General features: G+C 55.9%; 1 protein-coding gene and 1 long non-coding RNA gene across 4 annotated transcripts; both read right to left on the bottom strand.

Annotated features, from left to right (window-relative positions):
• Window positions 1–2,319: 2,319 nt before the first annotated feature.
• On the bottom strand, window positions 2,320–14,654 carry LOC135182224 (maestro heat-like repeat-containing protein family member 7). 3 transcript variants are annotated; one of them, XM_064156055.1, is made up of 9 exons: window positions 14,611–14,654; window positions 14,277–14,414; window positions 13,854–14,030; window positions 13,390–13,545; window positions 12,814–12,915; window positions 12,523–12,625; window positions 12,212–12,265; window positions 11,805–12,009; window positions 2,320–2,650 (listed from the first exon to the last, which is right to left on the bottom strand). In XM_064156055.1, exons 1-8 carry the CDS (start codon window positions 14,635–14,637, stop codon window positions 11,819–11,821), a joined length of 948 nt encoding a protein of 315 aa, XP_064012125.1. In that variant the 5' UTR covers window positions 14,638–14,654; the 3' UTR covers window positions 2,320–2,650; window positions 11,805–11,818. The 3 variants fall into 3 exon arrangements, with proteins under 3 accessions (XP_064012125.1, XP_064012124.1, XP_064012123.1); XM_064156054.1 differs by lacking the exon at window positions 2,320–2,650 and adding an exon at window positions 11,319–11,554; XM_064156053.1 differs by lacking the exon at window positions 2,320–2,650 and having other exon boundaries at window positions 11,319–12,009.
• A 23-nt stretch (window positions 14,655–14,677) lies between these two features.
• On the bottom strand, window positions 14,678–15,504 carry LOC135182223 (uncharacterized). Its single transcript, XR_010305106.1, has 4 exons — window positions 15,456–15,504; window positions 15,141–15,316; window positions 14,915–15,052; window positions 14,678–14,725 (listed from the first exon to the last, which is right to left on the bottom strand). It is a non-coding gene; the product is annotated as an uncharacterized LOC135182223 (long non-coding RNA).
• Window positions 15,505–18,541: the final 3,037 nt, after the last annotated feature.

Raw genomic sequence — 18,541 nt, 5'->3', positions numbered from 1 at the left:
TGAAAAGGCACTGGCAAAGCTAGAGAACACCCAGACAGGTCTGGCAAGCAGATACACAGGGAGGGCCCAGGGCTGCTGTGGGCAGGGGTGAGGGTCAATGCCTGCTCACGCTGCCAATGGACAGGCTGCATCAGGCTTCCTCCCCCTCCCCAAGGGAAAGGGGCTCTGGCTGCCCATGTCTGGGGTGACCCTGCCTGCCACAGCTTCTCTTACTTCTCTGCTGCAGGACAAGGACATGCAGTTGATAGAGAGCTTCTGCAGCCTCGCAGGAGGTCTCCTCGTCCTTGCAGGCGTAGGAGAGGGTGAGCTGCCCCACCAGCTTCCCCAGCAGCAAAAAGTGGTGGCTCTCAGTGCACTCATGCATGTAGATTTTCCCTTGAGCAAAGCAGGGGCAGATCTGTGGGAAGAGAAACAGGATGGGCAGAATGGGAGCATGGGCAGAAGGAGAGTCCCAGCTGGTCCCAGAGCAGCTGCGCTGCAGTGCAGAGCAGGGTAGGGCTGCCAGTGCCAGGCTCCTGCCTGTGCCTGGAGCATCCCTATGCTGCCCTGCCATGCCCCAGGAGACAGCATAAACAGGATGGTGACAGGGGGAACACCCCAGCTCCCAACCTGCCGCTGACTGGGTGCCCAGCTTCCCTGGAACATGGTGGAGCTCAGGGGCACAGACATAGGGCACGAGGGATGCCCAGACCAGGAGCTCAGTACCTCTAGCAGGGAGTAGGTGGTGATGAAGTGGAGCAACCTGGCAATCCGTGCTACAGCTCTCTTCTGCACCTCTGCCAGCTGGGAAAAGGTGTAGGGGAGCAGCACCTGGAAAGAGAAAAGCTTCTGGTGTGCCAGGAAGGTGGCATGGCACAGCATGGCTCAGCCCAACTTGCTGTAGGGCAGTGCCTGGCATATGACATGTGTCCTTCTTGCTCTTTACAGCAACCGGCTGCATCAGGCAGGTCATCACATCCTGCTCTCTGGGGTGGGGGCTCTGACATATGGCCTGTGGCCCCCTGCCCCCACCCTTGCACCAAGTGCATGTGGGAGGGGGGGAACCACACTACTCAAGCCAGTAGTCGCTGCCTGTGGGGACGCTGTGCCAAGGCCAGACCTTCAAGATGCTCTGCAGCTCCACAACGCCACGGGTGCCAGCGCTGTGCACCAGTGTCACCAACATGCTGTCCAACGCGGCCAGGGTCTGCAAGGAGTAAAAAGTCTTGGGGACAGCCCTGGAAGGCTGTGAGGGTTTGCCATGTACCTGTGGTGCCAAGAAAGGGTCTCTGGGGCAGGGGACGTCCCAGTGTTTCCCCCTATGTCACACCTTGGAGTAGAGGGAAGCCTCAGAACCCTGGCTGTCCCGTGGAGGCAGCCTGAAGACACTCTTGATGCAAGCTTGCACAACGGCGTCCTTGTCATGCTGAAGCAGCCTGGCTCTACTGCAGGGACACAGAGGTGCTCTTTAGACTCAGCAAGGAGGGGACAGACACCAGCTGAGAGACCTGGGAGTGCTGTCAGGACTGCCTGGCACTGTGGGGAGGACAGGCTGGGGTCTGGCACATACCTCATGCTTGCGACGGCCAGCATGACTTGCTGCCGCACAGTGGTGTCCAGGCAGTCATCGGGCTCCTCTTGCAACATCACCTGGGAAGCACAGCAAGATGGGAAAGGTTGGACCAGGGCAGTGTCCTTCACCCAGCAACAGCTTGCAAGGCTGACAGAGCTTCCATCGTGCTCCCAGTGGTGCCAGACCGCATGGCAGGAAGGGCTGTGCCAACCAGAGAGCCACAGGCTGGCCATGGGATCTGCACATAGCATTGGGTCCAAGCCCATCTCCAGCAGGGCCACCCAGATGTTGCTGGAGCATCTACAAGGATGGGAGACCTGGAGCAGCTCTCATCCAAACTCCCCTGCCCGCTTGAGGCCTCTTCCCTTTGCAGGACTCCCACCTGAATGGCTGTCATCACCTCCTCCTGGAAGTAGCGGAACGCTCCCCACACGGTGGAGCCCACAGTGGTGATGGTGCAGAAGGTGCAGAGAGTGGCCAGAAAGAGGAGCTTCTGACCCACTTGCTGCCAGCCGGTGAAGGACAGAAAGACAGGCAGTGTCAGTTGGGAGAGACAGCTGCTGGGGTGCCCAGCGCAGCCCTGGCACCTTTAATCTTGGGACAGGGGCAGTAAGACTGGCCGGAGACATGGGCACAGCCTTGCCAAAGTGACCACAGATACCTCTAGTCTGCACTTGGTGAAGCGTATGATGGCTTTTAGGGCCCTCTCGTCCCTTGGCACCGCTGAAGTGGAGCAGGATGGATCCGGCCAAAAGAAAACAGGCAGGGTTAGGGGCAGGTAAGGGAGAGAGGCAAACCCTCTCCCTAGCTTCTGGGGATGATCCCCAGCCCTGGCTCATGACTGGGGCACTGCTGTTCCCTCTGCACTACGGGGACGAGAGCAGCATAGGAAGGGGATCTTGGTGTGCCTGGGTAAGGGACACACTGGCACCAGGGCAGGATGGGCAGCCTCTGGCTACAGCACTCACACACTCACCTGCCTGCAGAGGTTCAACTTCGCACACCTTGCTGGGCTCTGCCACAGAGCTGGGAGTCAGGGTGGCTTCACCCTTCTCTTCCCAGGCCTGCCGTGGGGTGCCAGGGGGTCTCTCTGCCATCCTGAGCGAGACAGAGGAAGCGAGGGAAGGAGAAAGGCAGACTCTAAGAAAAGTGGTGAGGGTGAGGGGTCCCACACCAGGCAGGGCTGTGCTGCCAGGGGCAGCAAGCCGAGGTGTCTCTCTCAGGAGACTTGTCACACTCCTCTATCCCAACACTGCACAGGCAGGGTTGGGTGACGCAGAAGGCCAAAAGGGCTCCTCTTCCTCAGAAGCTGTTGGCAACACAAGGATGCCAACTGCAGCCACAGGAACCAACGACCAAGTCTGCTGACTCCTCTGCTCACAGTGAACTCTTGAGGCTCCTCGCCTGGATACGACTGTGATGCAACCAGTGATGGGTCGATGACAGCACAATGGTGGCTCCTTTGGTGTGTCCCCGGAGCCCATCCTCGGCTGCGCATGGATAGCAGCTGTCTGGGAGGGACAGGCACAGGAAGGTCTGTCCTGGTGATGCTCTAAATAGTTAAAACCTGCTTTTGTGTTGAGACTTTGTTTTGTGTGTTCAGACTCTTTGGCACTTGGGGAGGTGTGGAACCACAGCGAGAACACCCTTTGGGCCAGTCTCTGCAAGGCAACAGACTCACTTCCCCAGGGAGCAGCAGCCAAAGACTGCAGCCATGTGTGCCCAGACCATCTGGGAGGGGTTGCTGACTGCCAGCAGGTGATGTCCCTTTTAGAGACTGCTCAAAGGCCGGAGCTCCAGAGGGTTTAGTTTGACAGTGTGACCTCTTGGCTTTGCTCTCACAACTTCTGACTTCGAGCATTTGCAGGGCTGGAGGGGATGGGTGGCAAGGGCAGGAGGCAGAGCTGCCTTTTGTGCTGGGCGTGCAAAGGGGACGATGCTGCTGGAGACAGAGCATCTGTGCCATTGTAACACCAGGGCTTGGCCACGTTACCCTGAGGCAGTCCGGCTGAAGGGACAATCCCTGCCATCTCCTGAGGGCACAGAATGTGTTACCTGGGGTAGGTGGTGAGAACAAGGGGCATGGAAGCTGTAAGGAGGAAGTGGAGGTGGTGGCTGGCATTGAGCCTGGGAAAGGAAGGGTCCTTCCCCAAAGATTCCCTTCTCTGTACATCTTCTTTGCTTCTCCATGGCCAAATCTGTAGAGGAAAAGGCCCTTTCATGGGCTCACCATCTAGAGGTTCCCCCCTTCTACAGCCAGTGGCAAGAGCAAACCAGCAAGAAGCAGTGCTCCTCAAGTGTCCATGCTGGGACTAGTACAAGTCCATATCTTGACAGGCTGGATTCACAGCTTGCATCCAGTTGGAAGGGACCTTCAGAGGTCATCTTGTCCAGCTCCCCTGCAGTGAGCAGGGAGACCCTCAACTAAATCAGGCTGCTGGTGTAACATCAAGTCTGACCTTGAATGTCCCCAAGAATGGAGCCGCAGTCACGTCCCTAGGCAACATGTTTCAGTGTTTTCCCACTCTCTTTGTAAAGAACTTCCTTCTTAATGGCCAACCTAGATCTGCCTTGCTGCAGCTTAAAACCATTGCCCCTCATCCTATCACCACAAGCCCTTCTGCATAGTCCTTGCCCAGCATTCCTTCAGGTCCCCTCCAGATACTGAGATGAAGCTCGGAAGTCTCCCTGGAGCTTCTTCTTCTCCAGGCTGAACAGACCCAATTCTTTCAGCCTGTCTTCATAGGAGAGGTGCTTCAGGCCTCTTTGTGGCCCTCCTCTCCCAACACCACCATCACCTGGGTGCTGAGAGAAGTCCCTGCTGGACACCAAGTGCTGCCTTCTCCATGCCCCCTGCAGCTGTAAGCTCAGCCATTCCAGCCTCCACCTCAGCATCACCCTTCTTGGATCAAAGATAAGCATGGTCTGAGTCAGCTGGGAGGAGAGCAGGGGGCTGCCACCTGTCCGTGTTTGTCGAAGGACTGTGGAGGCAGAACAGCAGAGATGAGGTGACAACCCTGTGTCCCCTCCAGGAGCTGCACATCGCACCCCGTGTTCCCCAGGGCTAGCAGGAAGCCAGGGGACAGGTGGCTGGGCTGGAGGCTGCTGTTCAGCAATGGGCCCCTCGGGAAACACACCCTCCCTGCAGGGACACGAGGGGTAGGGCTGCCTGCGCCCGGGGCTGCTGCGCCAGGGGTGAGGCAAAACCGGCGGAACTTCTAGGGAAACGGGGGCGGGAAGGGGGCTGGAGGAAGCCACTCGGCTCAGCTCTCCCCTACCCGCACCGCCCCAGGCTCCTGTAGAGCCACAGCTCAGTCTCTGGGGTTTCAGGAACCCATGCCAAGGGCTGTGTGGAGGGTGGGAGGTGGGAAAGGGATTCACTTCCCCATCCATCTGTGCAGCTTGAAGACAAAAGCAGCAGAGGGCAAGGAGGGAGAACTCTGCCTAGGCCCCTCTCTAGACCTCACAGTGACAACGTGTTTGAAGGGTCCAGTGTCACCACTGCCCTGCCCAAAGGCTCGGTCAGGTTGGCAATCTCACCGTGCCCACACTCTCGCTCTGGTTGTGCAGGCTGGTGCACACCTTCACCTTTGTGAGAAATACGCAGAATCGTATGTTTGATCCGATCAATTCGTGGCAAGAGGTCACAGTCAGGGAAGAAGGGGGATACTGAATAAAACTGCATTCCTGCTTGCACCACCATCGCAAAGGTGTGCAGTAGGTTTAAGAGAAGAGTAATAAGATTGGCGAAGGAGGGAGGCATGTGGAAGAGAGAGTCTTTTGCATATTTGAATGGAAAGGCATTCCTCCTGGTGCCACCTTTCTGCATGAGCAAACAGAAGAACAACAAGGACTTTGAAGTTCATGAGGAAGAACACTTAAGAGAAGACCCTTACTTCATCAAAGACTACCAGAGGGACCAGCGGATAAGGGGAGACCTGTGTGGAAGAGACCTCTCACGTTGCTAAAAACTGATAAAGAAAACCCAACCCTTTCCTAGAACTTAGTAATGAATATCTAATAGAATAGGGCATAAAAAGAGAAAACTGAAGGCAAAGGGTGTGCGTTGGGGTAGAGCAGAGCCTCCCCACGTACCCAGGCCTCTACATTGCTTGATTCCTGCAACTCTATGAAAGCCTTAACTTGCATGAACGCCAGTTTATGCCTGTTATTTATGACACCTTCGTCATCTTTTGTCTTCCACCACGAGCCACATCGCATCGTGGAGGAGGCGGATGGAGAGCTTCCGCACAACGTCCGACCCCTGGGGGAGGAGGGCAGGAGGATCTCGGCCCCAGTCTGGTGATCAGCAAGAGGCTGGCATGGAGATGGACATCCCCAAACCAGCCACAGGCAGCCCTGCTCCAGAAGGGACCTGCTGCTGCCGGCCTGCCACCACCGTCCCTGACACGGCAGGAAGGACAAACTGCAGCGAGCCAATGTGGTGGGTTTAGGACGTAGCTTCGGGCAACAATGGGGCCTGGGTGCTGTGGGAGAGAGCAACCCCCTGCAGAGCACAAATAGAAGAGCCTAAGGAGGGCACAATGCCTTCTCCAGACTTATGTTGCCAAAGAGTGGCCAGAGCTTGTCAGCCAGCTCCAGGGTGGTGAGGCGGTGAGGTCTGGTCGGGCCTGAGCAGGGCAGGCACATCTCTTTGGGATATACACCAGTCTGGATAGGGATGGAGCACCTGATAGAAGTGAGCTGCTTCTGTTGCTTCCCCCACCACATCAGCATCTCTCAAGCTTCGGCTCAATGGTGTAAGACACTTGCAAAAGCAGTGCCAGGAACAGCTAGAGGAAAATTGCCTGCACCTCCTTCTGGCAGCTGAGCTGCAGGAGGATCTCACTCTTGACCACGGTGGCCTGCAGAAGACACCCAAACAAGACACTGCTGCAGCCCTAGGGAGATCCAGCCCTAGGGCTGCAGAGGCACTATAGACCTGAGAGCAAGCCCAGAGATGAGCAAGGCTTCATCCAGCAACTTACACATAGCTACAGGAGATATGGGCTGCTCTCGGTGGAGATACTGCACTGCGAGGGGTTCATCAGCACTCTGACCAGCGCCCACAGCACCTTCTCTGCAGCCTGGGGCTTGGAGACCACCATCTTCCACATGGTACTGGCAGCACAGAAAGTGGCACAGGGCTCAGTCAGAAGGGAACACCGTGAATGGTAGCCAGGCTAAAGTCCCTCAAGAGGGTCTTAAGGTTCCCCCTGTGCCAGTGTGAGAGGAGCCCCAAAGGCTGTTGAGTCCCATACCTGGTGGTCATTGGTGAGCAGAGCAACAGAATGGCCACCACCACCATGGGGTGTCTGCCATCAGCACCAGCATGGCTCTGTCCAGGCTCTTGATGGCTCTGATAGGACATGTTTTCAGAGGTGGCAGCCACGATATTCTTTACCTGGAAGGCAGACACAGGTGGGAGCGGAGAAGTTAGCAGGGCAAGCTTCTACTGCAAGCTGCTTGTTGCCACCGCGGAATGTTGGCTTCAACAAGTGTGAGTGCTGGCCAGGTGCAGACCTGAGGAATGAACGTTGACCTGGAACCAGCCATGCCACCCAGGGGCCACTCACCATTCTTGGTAGTAATGCAGAATCCCTTACAAGAATGTCTACCATGCTAGAGAGCACCCAGACAGGTCAGGCAAGCAGATACCTCAGGAGGGTCTTAGGGCTCCCTCTGCCAGGGTGAGATGAGCCCCAGAGGCTGTTGAGTCCCATACCTGATGCTTGTTGGTGAGTAGTCCAACAGAGTGCCCACCACCACCCTGGGGTGTTTGTCCATCAGCAGCAGCAGGGCTCTGTGCACGCTCTTAAGAGCTACCTCTGCTCTGATGAAGGGTAGGTTTTCAAAGATGACACCCACAATACTCTTCACCTGGAAGGGGGAGACACAGGTGGGAGTGGATAATTCAGCAGGGTGACCATGCCTGTTTCCACAGCTCCTACTGGGAGCTGCTTCTGTTGCCACTGGAACCAGCCATGCCACCCATGGGCTACTCACCATTCTTGGTAGCAATGCAGAATCCCCTGCAAAGATGTCTACCATCTGGGCAGCCACACTGATGTTGTATCTGCTTGTGGGGCCCATGGCCTTGATGGCCGTGACCATGATCTCTGCCTGGTCAGAGGGCTGAAGGTATCTTGTGAACATCTGTGGAACAGAGGACAGATTTGTCACCTACAGCCTGTCTCACAGAGTACCTCAGCTGTGCAGTGAGAGGGGGACACGGAGCCTTGCTGTGCTGGGAAGGAGACCAATGGCAGGCCTTAGGGTCCTGAGGGAAACTGGAGCTCACTGGGGACCATTGCCCAGCCCCTTGCTGAGGGGCAGCAAGAGCCCAGTTCCTGCCCACATGCTGGGTGTCCCTTCAGCCACACGCTGATGCCCTGGCCAGAAGCCACAGGCACTTCTTACCCAGCAGAGTCCGATGGCATGTTTCTCCCTTGGGAAAATCCAGGGCTGCATCTCTGAGCCGGGCTGCAGCTGCTCACTGTTCTGCCTCTCTGACTTATCTGGGAAGGAGAAGAACTGGGGTGCTCAGAAAGGGGGTGCAGCCTGGGAGATGCAGTCAGAGTGTTGGACTGAAAAGGCACTGGCAAAGCTAGAGAACACCCAGACAGGTCTGGCAAGCAGATACACAGGGAGGGCCCAGGGCTGCTGTGGGCAGGGGTGAGGGTCAATGCCTGCTCACGCTGCCAATGGACAGGCTGCATCAGGCTTCCTCCCCCTCCCCAAGGGAAAGGGGCTCTGGCTGCCCATGTCTGGGGTGACCCTGCCTGCCACAGCTTCTCTTACTTCTCTGCTGCAGGACAAGGACATGCAGTTGATAGAGAGCTTCTGCAGCCTCGCAGGAGGTCTCCTCGTCCTTGCAGGCGTAGGAGAGGGTGAGCTGCCCCACCAGCTTCCCCAGCAGCAAAAAGTGGTGGCTCTCAGCGCACTCATGCATGTAGATTTTCCCTTGAGCAAAGCAGGGGCTGCCACCACCGTCCCTGACACGGCAGGAAGGACAAACTGCAGCGAGCCAATGTGGTGGGTTTAGGACGTAGCTTCGGGCAACAATGGGGCCTGGGTGCTGTGGGAGAGAGCAACCCCCTGCAGAGCACAAATAGAAGAGCCTAAGGAGGGCACAATGCCCTCTCCAGACTTATGTTGCCAAAGAGTGGCCAGAGCTTGTCAGCCAGCTCCAGGGTGGTGAGGCGGTGAGGTCTGGTCGGGCCTGAGCAGGGCAGGCACAAGGGCTTGAAATTAAAGAGTACACTAGATTGGATGTGAGGAGGAAGTTCTTTACCATGAGGGGGGTGGAACTCTGCAACGGGTTGTCCTGGGAGGTAGCTGAGGCCCTATTCCTGGACATAAACAAGGTCAGGCTCAACAAGGCTCTGAGCAACCTTCCCTACTGGAGGATGTCGCATCTAAATATTTGAATATGCATAATCTTCCCTACTTGCAGTTACTGCAAAAGTGTTTAGTGCACCTAAACATTGGAATTTGCTTATTCCACCTGTTTCCCTCCTACTCTGCACACAGTCCCACAGAAGCTGCTTATCAGAAGGCTCAAGGACAAATTCCTCTGAGCTTCTTCACACACAGAGCGCTGAGGTTTACTGCAGTTCCAATACTCAGACCTCACATCCAAGGCTTGATTGAACAAGCTCCTAGGGGCTCGTGCCCCCCATTTTTCAGCCAGTTGCCAACACATTTACTAAGCCATATTACAGAGTCATTCACTCTAGGACAAAGGGAATATAAGATGGGCATGAACTGGATCCAAAATGCAGAGCACTATTCCATACGCAGGATAATAAAGAGCCAAGCCTGAAACACTTCTGGAATTTCCCCTCTTAAGAAGGGTTCAAACATTTCCTTTCCTACAACATTAGTTTTCAGAACTCAGCGTACTCCAATTCCTTGACTTTCTTAATATCAGCAAAACAGCATCCAGTTCATAGAATCAACCAGGTTGGAAGAGACTTCCAAGATCATCCAGTCCAACCTATCACCCAGTCAACTGGACCGTGGCTCTAAATGCCTCACATCCAGTCTTTTCTTGAACACCCCCAGGGATGGTGACTCCACCACCTCCATGAATTTGATTTCAGACTAGAGTTTATCCCAGGAATTTCTTTTGCATTAGCAACATGGGGTCTTTCCTAGAGGAAAAAAACATATTACATGTGTGTACATGCATGCATGCACAAAGAAACCAGACCAAGAATGTTTGTGTGTGTGTGTCTCCAAGAAATCAATATTTATGTATTAGCTCAGTAAATTCTCCCTAGTATATATTAAAAAGTTCAGAGACCATTCTCAAAATACTTCTCTTGACTAAGCTGTTCTGCTCACAATGCCACAGTGCCAGAAACCATGTAAAACAGGTGCAGATTAGCGTTCCCTACAGAGAGTAGGTTTCATGTACACATGGTTCAGTCCTGTCCAACAGAAATTATGATAGTGAAAGAACAAGAAAAAGATTGACTCTTTAGAAGATCAGTTTTCCAGCAGAAGGCTCCCTAGGCAGAAACAGAGCACTGAAAGAGGATGATGGCAGTTTAGTATGTACCTGAACTACTTTTATTAGCCGCAGTAAACAAAAAGGAAGATATATACTAGATTCAGAAGCTTTTTAAAAGAATGCATTTCAATGATGCTAAAACCTAAAAGAACTTCAGAAGGTCAAGTTTCTATATTCTTGTTCTCTCCCAAGTGCATGCTTTCAAGTGACTCACTCTAAAGCAAAGTCCCTGTTCTCAAGTTTGGTTTTTTTCCTTTTCAGAAAGCACAGTAAGAGCTTGTTCTAAATAGTAAAACATATGACCTCTGCACAGTTGATAAAAATTCCAGCTCAAGGCATGCTTGAAGATTCTTTTTTCATTCAATAAGCAGAATAGTTTTAGTCAGTCTCTTCTGTTTCCAAAGGTCTTCCAATTTTTTGTGAATACAGCCCAGTATTGCTTCTTCCAGGCAGGCAGAGAAATAAGCCTCCACATATGACATTACAAGGTAGGAGGTTGTAGCCAGGTGGGGGTTGGTCTCTTCTCCCAGGCAACCAGCAATAGAACAAGGGGACACAGTCTCAAGTTGTGCCACAGGAAGTACAGGCTGGGTGTTAGGAGGAAGTTCTTGGCAGAGAGAGTGATTGGCATTGGAATGGGCTGCCCAGGGAGGTGGTGGAGTCACCATCCCTGGAAGTGTTCAAGAAAAGACTGGATGAGGCACTTGGTGCCATAGTCTAGATGACTGGCTAGGGCTGGGTGCTAGGTTGGACTGGATGATCCTGGAGATCTCTTCCAACCTGGTTAATTCTATGTCCCTGCTCACTGCTGGCTACTTGGACTAGATGACCTTTGGAGGCCCCTTCCAACCCAAACCATTCAATGATTCTGTGACAAGAGGAAATGGCCTCAAGCAGCACCAGGGGAGGTTTCAATTGGACATTAGTATAAACCTCTTCACTGAAACATTTCCCAAGCACTGCAACAGGCTCTCCTGGAAGGTTCCTGAGTACCCATTCTTAGAGGGATTTAACAAATGCTGCAATATGGTGCTAAGGTTTAGCTGCAGACTTGGTTAGACTCCAGGATCCTGAAGGGCTTCTAAAACTGATTTATTTTAGGATGGGGTGTCTTGGCTCTAGCAATTTCTCAGAGACAATATATAGCTAAGAGAACCAATACAATCATAGGATGCCCTCCCCTCTCCCTCCCCCCGTTGGACAAGAAAGGCAATAGATGTAGAGAGGAAAAGGCGAAGCACACCCAAATAAATAGTCTCACTTCAAGAGACTATTATTATTTAATAATAAACAGAAGGTAGAGGTAAGGTAGGGGAGATACAAAGAGGTATAGGGAAGGGGAAAACAAAGCAAGATACAACATATATACACACACACACACACAACCAGACTGATAGCGACGGACGGAGGTCGAGCTTCAGGATTTGCCCAGCACGTGGAAGACAGGAGCAGCAGCAGCAAGGTGGTAGCGAACAGGCAGGCGGCTGAGACAAACAGGAAGTTTCTGTGTTTTTACAGGGGGCTAGACAGGGCGTGGGCTAACCACTATACCTGGAGTCACCTTCAGACCCTCTGCTGGGGAGGAGCCAGGATGACCTGGGGTCAAGGTCAAGACCACCCCCCCCAGGAGCGTTAACCCCTTACATGGGGGGAGAAGGGAGCAGGGGGGAGAAGGGAAGGAATTCCCCTCGAAAGCAGTGTTCAGTACTTCCAAATGGAAACTCAAGACATTACCCTTCTCTTCCTGTTTATCTTCCATCACCTGGCTGCTCAGTCATTGCTGGGCACCGAGTGTTAACCTTCTCCATGCCCTCTGCAGCTGTAAGCTCAGCTGTTGGAAACTCCACCTCGGTGCCACTTCTTTGATTGAGCAGAAGCATGGTCTGAGCCAGCAGGGAGGAGACAGGGAGGCTGCCATCTGTCCGTGTTTGTCGAAGGACTGTGCAGGCAGAACAGAAGAGGTGAGGTGACAACCCTGTGTCTCTGCCAGGGCCAGGAGGGAGCCGGGGACAGGGCTGGAGGCTGTTGGTCAGGCATAGCCCTCTGTATAAACATACCCTCCTCCAGAGCAGGGCGCCCCCTTACCCGTAGAGAGGAGCACTTTGGCAGGGCCCTTCTTCGTCCCCACCAGCTCCACTCACCCTCTCTGACATGCTCCACATCTTCCTGCCTGTCCACTTGCCGTCCAATGAGCCCTAAGGGAACACATCGTGTCAGGGACCTAATGCCTATCAGGGGCCCTGTCGTCCATTGGGAACTCCCCCTTCAGCCCTCCTGGCCACACAGCTCCCTAGGAGGGCTGACCCCTGAGTGCAGCACCAGGGAGAGATTGCTGCCAGCCCCACCTGAGCAGGCAGAGCAGTGATGGGGAGAAAGGATGCTCCACAGGGTTTGTGGCAGAACACAGGGACGGTGGGAGAGGGAGGGAGGGATGCTGGGGGTCGTGGCTCACCGATGAACCTCACAGCCTCCAGGCGCAGAGCCACCTGTGGGTTCTGCAGGTAGCGCTGGCTCTGGTGCAGGTAGTCCTTGGTCCTGCTCCTGTTCTTTGCCAGCTGGAGACAGGAGAAGGGTGCAGAGTTGGCACCGTGCAGCCCCCCTTGTTAAGCCAGTTGCCCACCCGGCTCCCTGCCATGTGGCACTGGGGTTCAGAAGGAGCAGATTGCTCCTCAGCAACGCTGGTGCCATCCTGGTGGCAGGGACTGCCCAGGGAAGATGCCAGGCTCGTTGGGACTGTGCTTACCAAGCGCTCGCGGATCCTCCATGCCTGCTCAGTCCCAGCCAGCTGTGCCAGCCTCCTCCAGTTGAGGAAGCGGCCAGCGCTGCGGAGAGCTTCTTGGGAGGCCTGGGGAGCAGCAGAGATGCCACCACCATTAGCAGGGGCACAGGACCCAGTGCCCCCTCTCTTGGCAGAACTCAGAGCCTGTCCCGGTGCACCCAGGGAGGATGCACCAGCTGGGAAATGACGCTGCCACCGACTTCAGCACCCCAGAGGCAAATAAGGGGTGGCCACTCTGTGACCGGTAGCCTGTCAGGGCTTGAATGCTTTGGCTCTGCTGGGCTCAGGCTCCTACAAAGCCATAGCGCAGCCTCTGGGGTTTCAGGGGCAAATACCAGGAGTGCAGTGGAGGGACGTGGGAAAGGGATTCACTTCCCCATCCATCTGTGCAGCTTGAGGAGAAAAGCAGCAGAGGGCAAGGAGGGAGGACTCTGCCTGGTCCTATGGGCTCAACGAGCTCGAACTCACAGTGACAAGAGTTTGAAGGGACCAGTGGTCAGGATACCCTGCCCAAAGAATCGTTTGGGATGCACATTTCACCTTGGCCACACTCTTGCTCTCATCATGCAGGTGAAAGAGCAGGGGCAGCAGGCTGTTCTGCACTTCATTCTTCATCTTCTTCTTTTCTTTGCCTGCCACAAGCCCCATCACATCTCGGAAGAGATGGATGGAGAGCTCCCGCACAGTGTCCGACACCTGGGGGAGGAGGGCAGAAGGATGTCAGCCCCAGTCTGGTGATCAGCAGGAGGCTGGCATGGACATAACCAAACCAGCCCCAGGCAGCCCTGCTCCAAAAGGGAGCAAGCTCCTGGTGGCCTGCCACCAGTGTCCCTGATGCCAAAGTTGGGCTGCGTCCAGGTAGGGCATTTGGAATGCAGCTGAGGGCAACAGTGGGGGCTGGGGGCTGTGGGGCAGAGTGCCCCACTGCAGAGCGTGGCAGCTGTGGTGGGAGGCACGAATGGAAGTGCCCAGTGAGGAGGGCACGAGGTTCTCCCCAGACTTACGCAGCCAAAGAGTGGCCAGAGCTTGGCAGCCAGCTCCAGGGCGGTGAGGCTCAGCGTCTTCCCCTCCAGCAGCCGCAGCATGTTGGCAAGCACGTGCAGGGCTGCGTCGCTGGTGGCGTCGTCATCATCCTGCAGCCGCTCCATGACAAGTGGCAGCAGGATGAGGGTTTTCCTTGCCTGTGTGAGACATGCCACCTCCTTTAGTAGAGCAACGACCCATGGCAGGGGCACAGACCCTCTCCACGAAGTGCTTGGCAGACAGCGCAGGTTATGCAGGGCAAGGTTCTGGCAGACCAGGCTCACCAGCATGGCCAAGCAAGGAGAAGGGCACAAAGGAGGAGGATGAACAGGGCTGGCTCCTTGCTAGCACTGCAGCTGCCGCTGCTCCACTCTGGGCTACAGTCCTGCCTTCCGCCTACTCACCGTGTCAGGCCTCTCGGTGAGCCTGAGGATAGCCCTGAGCACCAGGCTGGGCATCCCCAGGCACTGGCTCCGCAGATACATGTCCAAGATCCCGAGGGCACGGTCCACCTCGTCCTCAGAGTCAGAGCGCTCCAGTATCTGAAACACACAGAGTGGGAGCTGCGGCAAGGTGCTCTGCCTGGTGCAACCATCAGCTCGGGGCAAGGACGCCACGGACAAGACCAAGTCCAGATTGAGATGGCAGAGACTTCACAGAGCCCTCATACCCCACAGCACTGGGCGTGAGAGAGCTGGGTGTCATATGGAGCTTGGAGACATGCCCCATCAGGCTCACCTCAATGAAGAAGACCATGGCAGTCATCTCCCAGGTGGGGTCCTCCACACTGAGCAGCTCTGCCAGATGGCAGAAGAAGGAGGAGCGCAGGAACCTTGGCATTACCATCATCTCCCTGGCAGGGGAAAGGAGCTTGGGTCAGGCCTGAGCAGGGCAGGCACATCTCCATCTCGGGATGTGCACCAGTCTGGACATCTCCAGGCTGCAGCACCTCTCCAAACAAAGGAGACTGCCCTTCCATCAGCACCATGAGAGGGTGGGGGTGGTATGGGCTGCCTGGTTCTGAAGGAGTGGGGACTCTGACCTGGCCACAGTGCGCACTCCTGCGAGGTGGGTAGGGGCACTGAGCAGGGCATCCCAGCCACCTTGTGCCTCGATGGCAAACACCTGGCTCCGAAAGCCCATTCTGCAGAGCAGCACTCTCATGGACTGCACTGCAGCCCTACACAAGGACAAATACTTAGCTCCCACCTGGCCCCCTGGCTTGGCTCTGGGTGGCTGTCAGAGCTGACAGGACAGGGATGGAGTACCTGACAGGAGAGAGATGCTGATGTTGCTTCCCCCACCACATCAGCACCTCATCAGGCCTCAGCTCCGTGGTGAATGTCACTTGGAAAAGCAGTGCCAGGAACAGCTGAGGGAAAATTGCATGCACCTCCTCCTGGCAGATGGGCTGCAGACCTGCCTCAGATGCAAACATGATGGCCTGCAGAAGACACCCAGACAATAAGATATTGCTGCAGCCGTGCGGAGACCAGGGCCTGGGTCGTCAGGAAGGGGGTGCAGGGGCACTGCACAGCTGAGAGCAGGCCTGGAGGTGAGCGAGGCCTCATCCAGCAACTCACAGACAGGCACTGGAGGCGTGGGTTGTCCACACGGGAGGGGGAGGTCTTGCACTGCGAGAGGTCTGTCAGCACTCTGACCAGCTCCTGCAGCGCCTTCCTTGCAGTCTGGGGCTTGGAGACCACTGTATTCCACATTGTCCGGGCAGCACTGAAGGGACAAAGGGCTCTGTCAGCAGGGACACTGTGAATAGTGGCCAGGCTGAAGTCCCTCAGGAGGGTCTTAGGGCTCCCTCTGCCAGGGTGAGATGAGCCCCAGAGGCTGTTGAGTCCCATACCTGATGTTTATTGGTGAGTAGTCCAACAGAGTGTCCACCACCACCCTGGGCTGTTTGTCCATCAGCAGCAGCAGGGCTCTGTGCACGCTCTTAAGAGCTACCTCTGCTCTGATGAAGGGTAGGTTTTCAAAGATGACACCCACAATACTCTTCACCTGGAAGGGGGAGACACAGGTGGGAGTGGATAATTCAGCAGGGTGACCATGCCTGTTTCCACAGCTCCTACTGGGAGCTGCTTCTGTTGCCACTGGAACCAGCCATGCCACCCATGGGCTACTCACCATTCTTGGTAGCAATGCAGAATCCCCTGCAAAGATGTCTACCATCTGGGCAGCCACACTGATGTTGTATCTGCTTGTGGGGCCCATGGCCTTGATGGCCGTGACCATGATCTCTGCCTGGTCAGAGGGCTGAAGGTATCTTGTGAACATCTGTGGAACAGAGGACAGATTTGTCACCTACAGCCTGTCTCACAGAGTACCTCAGCTGTGCAGTGAGAGGGGGACACAGAGCCTTGCTGTGCTGGGAAGGAGACCAATGGCAGGCCTTAGGGTCCTGAGGGAAACTGGAGCTCACTGGGGACCATTGCCCAGCCCCTTGCTGAGGGGCAGCAAGAGCCCAGTTCCTGCCCACATGCTGGGTGTCCCTTCAGCCACATGCTGATGCCCTGGCCAGAAGCCACAGGCACTTCTTACCCAGCAGAGTCCGATGGCATGTTTCTCCCTTGGGAAAATCCAGGGCTGCATCTCTGAGCCGGGCTGCAGCTGCTCACTGTTCTGCCTCTCTGACTTATCTGGGAAGGAGAAGAACTGGGGTGCTCAGAAAGGGGGTGCAGCCTGGGAGATGCAGTCAGAGTGTTGGACTGAAAAGGCACTGGCAAAGCTAGAGAACACCCAGACAGGTCTGGCAAGCAGATACACAGGGAGGGCCCAGGGCTGCTGTGGGCAGGGGTGAGGGTCAATGCCTGCTCACGCTGCCAATGGACAGGCTGCATCAGGCTTCCTCCCCCTCCCCAAGGGAAAGGGGCTCTGGCTGCCCATGTCTGGGGTGACCCTGCCTGCCACAGCTTCTCTTACTTCTCTGCTGCAGGACAAGGACATGCAGTTGATAGAGAGCTTCTGCAGCCTCGCAGGAGGTCTCCTCGTCCTTGCAGGCGTAGGAGAGGGTGAGCTGCCCCACCAGCTTCCCCAGCAGCAAAAAGTGGTGGCTCTCAGTGCACTCATGCATGTAGATTTTCCCTTGAGCAAAGCAGGGGCAGATCTGTGGGCAGAGAAACAGGATGGGCAGAATGGGAGCATGGGCAGAAGGAGAGTCCCAGCTGGTCCCAGAGCAGCTGGGCTGCAGTGCAGAGCAGGGTAGGGCTGCCAGTGCCAGGCTCCTGCCTGTGCCTGGAGCATCCCTATGCTGCCCTGCCATGCCCCAGGAGACAGCATAAACAGGATGGTGACAGGGGGAACACCCCAGCTCCCAACCTGCCGCTGACTGGGTGCCCAGCTTCCCTGGAACATGGTGGAGCTCAGGGGCACAGGCATAGGGCACGAGGGATGCCCAGACCAGGAGCTCAGTACCTCTAGCAGGGAGTAGGTGGTGATGAAGTGGAGCAACCTGGCAATCCGTGCTACAGCTCTCTTCTGCACCTCTGCCAGCTGGGAAAAGGTGTAGGGGAGCAGCACCTGGAAAGAGAAAAGCTTCTGGTGTGCCAGGAAGGTGGCATGGCACAGCATGGCTCAGCCCAACCTGCTGTAGGGCAGTGCCTGGCATATGACATGTGTCCTTCTTGCTCTTTACAGCAACCGGCTGCATCAGGCAGGTCATCACATCCTGCTCTCTGGGGTGGGGGCTCTGACATATGGCCTGTGGCCCCCTGCCCCCACCCTTGCACCAAGTGCATGTGGGAGGGGGGGAACCACACTACTCAAGCCAGTAGTCACTGCCTGTGGGGACGCTGTGCCAAGGCCAGACCTTCAAGATGCTCTGCAGCTCCACAACGCCACGGGTGCCAGCGCTGTGCACCAGTGTCACCAACATGCTGTCCAACGCAGCCAGGGTCTGCAAGGAGTAAAAAGTCTTGGGGACAGCCCTGGAAGGCTGTGAGGGTTTGCCATGTACCTGTGGTGCCAAGAAAGGGTCTCTGGGGCAGGGGACGTCCCAGTGTTTCCCCCTATGTCACACCTTGGAGTAGAGGGAAGCCTCAGAACCCTGGCTGTCCCGTGGAGGCAGCCTGAAGACACTCTTGATGCAAGCTTGCACAACGGCATCCTTGTCATGCGGAAGCAGCCTGGCTCTACTGCAGGGACACAGAGGTGCTCTTTAGACTCAGCAAGGAGGGGACAGACACCAGCTGAGAGACCTGGGAGTGCTGTCAGGACTGCCTGGCACTGTGGGGAGGACAGGCTGGGGTCTGGCACATACCTCATGCCTGCGACGGCCAGCATGACTTGCTGCCGCACAGTGGTGTCCAGGCAGTCATCGGGCTCCTCTTGCAACATCACCTGGGAAGCACAGCAAGATGGGAAAGGTTGGACCAGGGCAGCGTCCTTCACCCAGCAACAGCTTGCAAGGCTGACAGAGCTTCCATCGTGCTCCCAGTGGTGCCAGACCGCATGGCAGGAAGGGCTGTGCCAACCAGAGAGCCACAGGCTGGCCATGGGATCTGCACATAGCATTGGGTCCAAGCCCATCTCCAGCAGGGCCACCCAGATGTTGCTGGAGCATCTACAAGGATGGGAGACCTGGAGCAGCTCTCATCCAAACTCCCCTGCCCTCTTGAGGCCTCTTCCCTTTGCAGGACTCCCACCTGAATGGCTGTCA

The sequence above is a fragment of the Pogoniulus pusillus genome, chromosome 16 (genome assembly GCF_015220805.1).
Source record: "Pogoniulus pusillus isolate bPogPus1 chromosome 16, bPogPus1.pri, whole genome shotgun sequence".
NCBI classification, from domain to species: domain Eukaryota; kingdom Metazoa; phylum Chordata; class Aves; order Piciformes; family Lybiidae; genus Pogoniulus; species Pogoniulus pusillus.
The sequence above is the reverse complement of the archived record's forward strand: the minus strand, read 5'-3'. Positions and strand labels throughout refer to the sequence as shown.

Coding starts and splice junctions, on each gene's coding strand:
- LOC135182224 (XM_064156055.1), bottom strand. CDS start 14,637: ATGACTGCCATGGTCTTCTTCATTGAG. Junction 14,031..14,276: donor TCACCGAGAGGCCTGACACG/GTGAGTAGGCGG, acceptor TGTCTCACACAG/GCAAGGAAAACCCTCATCCT. Junction 12,266..12,522: donor GGAGGCTGTGAGGTTCATCG/GTGAGCCACGAC, acceptor GTGTTCCCTTAG/GGCTCATTGGACGGCAAGTG.